Source organism: Quercus robur, chromosome 1 (genome assembly GCF_932294415.1).
Source record: "Quercus robur chromosome 1, dhQueRobu3.1, whole genome shotgun sequence".
Classification (NCBI taxonomy): Eukaryota; Viridiplantae; Streptophyta; class Magnoliopsida; order Fagales; family Fagaceae; genus Quercus; species Quercus robur.
In genome coordinates, this window is record NC_065534.1 from 30,810,042 (window position 1) to 30,813,327 (window position 3,286).

The 3,286-nt window shown below is 34.7% G+C and overlaps 1 protein-coding gene across 1 annotated transcript; it reads left to right on the forward strand.

The window, feature by feature from the left end:
* The first annotated feature begins 1,616 nt into the window (after window positions 1-1,616).
* On the forward strand, window positions 1,617-3,050 carry LOC126729478 (transcription factor MYB123-like). The gene is made up of 3 exons (XM_050434906.1): window positions 1,617-1,831; window positions 1,967-2,096; window positions 2,227-3,050. Exons 1-3 carry the CDS (start codon window positions 1,699-1,701, stop codon window positions 2,708-2,710), a joined length of 747 nt encoding a protein of 248 aa, XP_050290863.1. The 5' UTR covers window positions 1,617-1,698; the 3' UTR covers window positions 2,711-3,050.
* Window positions 3,051-3,286: the final 236 nt, after the last annotated feature.

Genomic DNA, 3,286 nt, shown 5'->3' on the forward strand with positions numbered 1-3,286 from the left:
TAATTTAAAGAGAGAAATTACACAACACTAAGCGGCACTCGCTCTCTTTAAGGAGATTCAAGACCTTGGTTGGCTAAATTTTGTAACCAATGCAGACCTTCTCTGACTAGCCTTCTTTGTGTGTGTGTAACCAATGCAGACCTTCTCTGACTGACCTTGGTTGGCTAAACTTTGTAACCAATGCAGACCTTCTCTGACTAGCCTTCTTTGTGTGTATTAATTTAAAGAGAGAAATTACACAACACTAAGCGGCACTCGCTCTCTTTAAGGAGATTCAAGACCTTGGTTGGCTAAACTTTGTAAACTGTGTGTGTGTGTGTGTGTGTGTGTGTGTGTGTGTGTGTTTGTGTGTGTGTGTTTTAGTAACTTGGATTGGGTCTAAATGAGTCTATTTATAGACTCAATGGGTCTCACGAAATCACTACCCAAATTAATGAGTCTATTTATAGACTCAATGGGTCTCACGAAATCACTACCCAAATTAATCTGATTAATTAGGTCCATTATTATGATGTAGTGGGTGTTACCTCCACCTTTCACCTCTCCCTTGCGCACGTATCTAGTTCAATATCTGAGACAATTCATGTTAACCTATTAATCACCACAATTAAAAAGAATAAAACAGTTTTTCTCATTTTCAATGTGGGATTAAATATTTTCACTAACTCTTTATCTTTCATATTCACTCCCATATCTTTACATTTACGTTGTAACATTTATTCATTTTAATTATTTAATATTAAAATGCTACAACAACTACATATCAAATTATATGATACAAATTCAACTGCTGTGACCTTTTTTTTTTTTTTTTTCATCAATTTTTTTACCTTTTGGCTATAAATTAATGATAAATTTATTAATTTTCCCATGATTTTCTAATACTCATTTAATCTATTGTAAAACCACAGATATGATGGATCTTGCTAGATCCTATAGAATTATCATCCTGTGTATGTTATCTTCATTTTCATGAACTACATAGATTTATCACTAAGTTTTTGTTACTTTCATTCCATCATGATCTAGCTAGAGTGACAATCCTACATTATCATTCAATTTTTGGCAGACAAAACCACTTGGTTAAGGGGAAAGCTCTTCTATCAGGAACATCGGTCTTTTACCTTCCATGCGCGTTATCGTGGATTGTGTTTTTTTTTTTTTTTTTTTAATGTGCAAGGGAGAAATTTTTATTTTTTTATTATTATTATTATTTTTTAAATGTGCAAGGGAGAAAGTACGATTTAACATATAGATCTCTGAGTCGAACAGAAAGTCAAGTCCCTCCCTATTTAACCAATGAGACAGGTTGAGACAATCTTGTCCAATAATTTAGTGATTAATATATAAAAACTATAAGCGCACATGTACAAGGGTTTTGAAAATAGAAGCCGGTCCTCAAAATAGACCAGAATTCCACAGCCCCGACCAGTCACATCACATATATGATACCATGTGCCACTTGCCATTTTCCTTATATGTACCAGCTTGGTGCACGTTTTGTTCACTATTTTTTTCTTAAAGGAAGCGTTTATCAACAAAAAAAAAATAAAAAATAAAAAATTATTCTTAAAGGAAGCTTCATAAAATATCAATCCCTTTACTAACACCATATATAGGATCCATCTAACTTTCCCTTCTAGTGTGCCTGTGGCTGTGAGTGTTTGTGAGACTAGAGAGAGAGGTTTCTGAGTCAAAATGGGTAGGCGTCCTCGCTGCACTAAGGAGGAAATGAATAATGGACCTTGGACCGCTGAAGAGGACAAAATGCTCACAGATTACATCAAAATCCATGGAGAAAGAAAATGGTGCAATGTTGCAAGGAAAGCAGGTGAGAGAAAAATCATCATAAAACTGAAATACCCTCTTGGGATTTTGGATTAATTACTCAATGAAAGTTTTGTGTGTGTGTGGAGGTATTTATATATGAAATGTGGTAAAGTTTATACTATGTTGTTGGATACAGGTCTTAAGAGGTGTGGAAATAGCTGCAGGCTTCGGTGGCTGAATTATCTGAGGCCTGATATCAAGAGGGGTAACATATCACCTGATGAAGAGGACCTCATTATTAGGCTTCACAGGCTCTTGGGCAATAGGTCTTTCCACTTGTTCTTTCTCGATCAGCTTTTACTTTTTGTAATTTTTTTTTTCTATTGAAGAGAGCAACAGTTTGATAGTCTTAATGCTTTAGTATTGATTGTATTGCTTTCATATTTCTATATGTAGATGGTCTCTTATAGCTGGGAGGTTGCCGGGCCGAACAGACAATGAAATCAAGAACTATTGGAACACTGTCCTAAGAAGGAAACTGATCAATGGGAAACAACATATGCAAAACACAATTCTTAGACCTTCCAATGAGATCACATCCTCAACCACTAGTGTGTCCAATGGGGCTAAGACCAACGCAGTGAAGTGTAAAAAGATCTTTGAAACCTCACAGACGCACGAACTTGAAACTTTTGGTAGTAATGCTCTTGAAGAACCCTCTAAGGAAGTATGCTTTGTGAATGATAATGTTGTAAATGAATCAAAATCCACAGAGGATTGCTCACAAAACTTTTCATCGAGCTTTAATTACATGGATGAGCTTTTGATGTCTGGTGTTTCTGGTTCAGACTTCTGGAAGTTATGCATGTTTTATGATAATATTGTAGCAGGGTGTAACAATGGTAGCAGCAATGATCTCTTGGACAAGCATCTTCCATAGTTTTGAGGATGCAGTGAAGCGATGAATCACACTGAATCACTGTTTTGCAGGCACATTGATATTTTCTTTAAACTCTTTGCTATGTCTCACAAATAACCTCTCTGTTTTTACAATTTTTTTTTTTTTTTTTTGGGGTATAAATATAAGGGGAGAGTGATATCATTCAAGGGCTTTTAAATACTCACCCTTTCTTGAGAAAGGAAACCTGCAATCCAAAATACCCTATTTGTTGTCATGCAAATTAGCTAGAGAAACACAACTGAATGTACAACTTTATGTAAGGCTATTTACTGCATTTATAATGAAAGGATCATATAATTAATTTTATGCCTTTCAATCATGTTCTTGCTCTCCTAACCTTTTAATTAATAATTCTTTTCACTATGATTCCATATATTTGTGTATTTTTCTTTCTTTAGAGTTTGTTCTGGTGAGTGTGAAAATGCACTAATTGCTTTGATTTTAAAATTATTAGGTACTTTCAAGCTAAAATGGCCAAAACCACTGTTGGCTGAAATTTTTAGCAACCTACTATTGTTTTGGAAATATTTAGAAATGCACCAATTGCTTTGATTT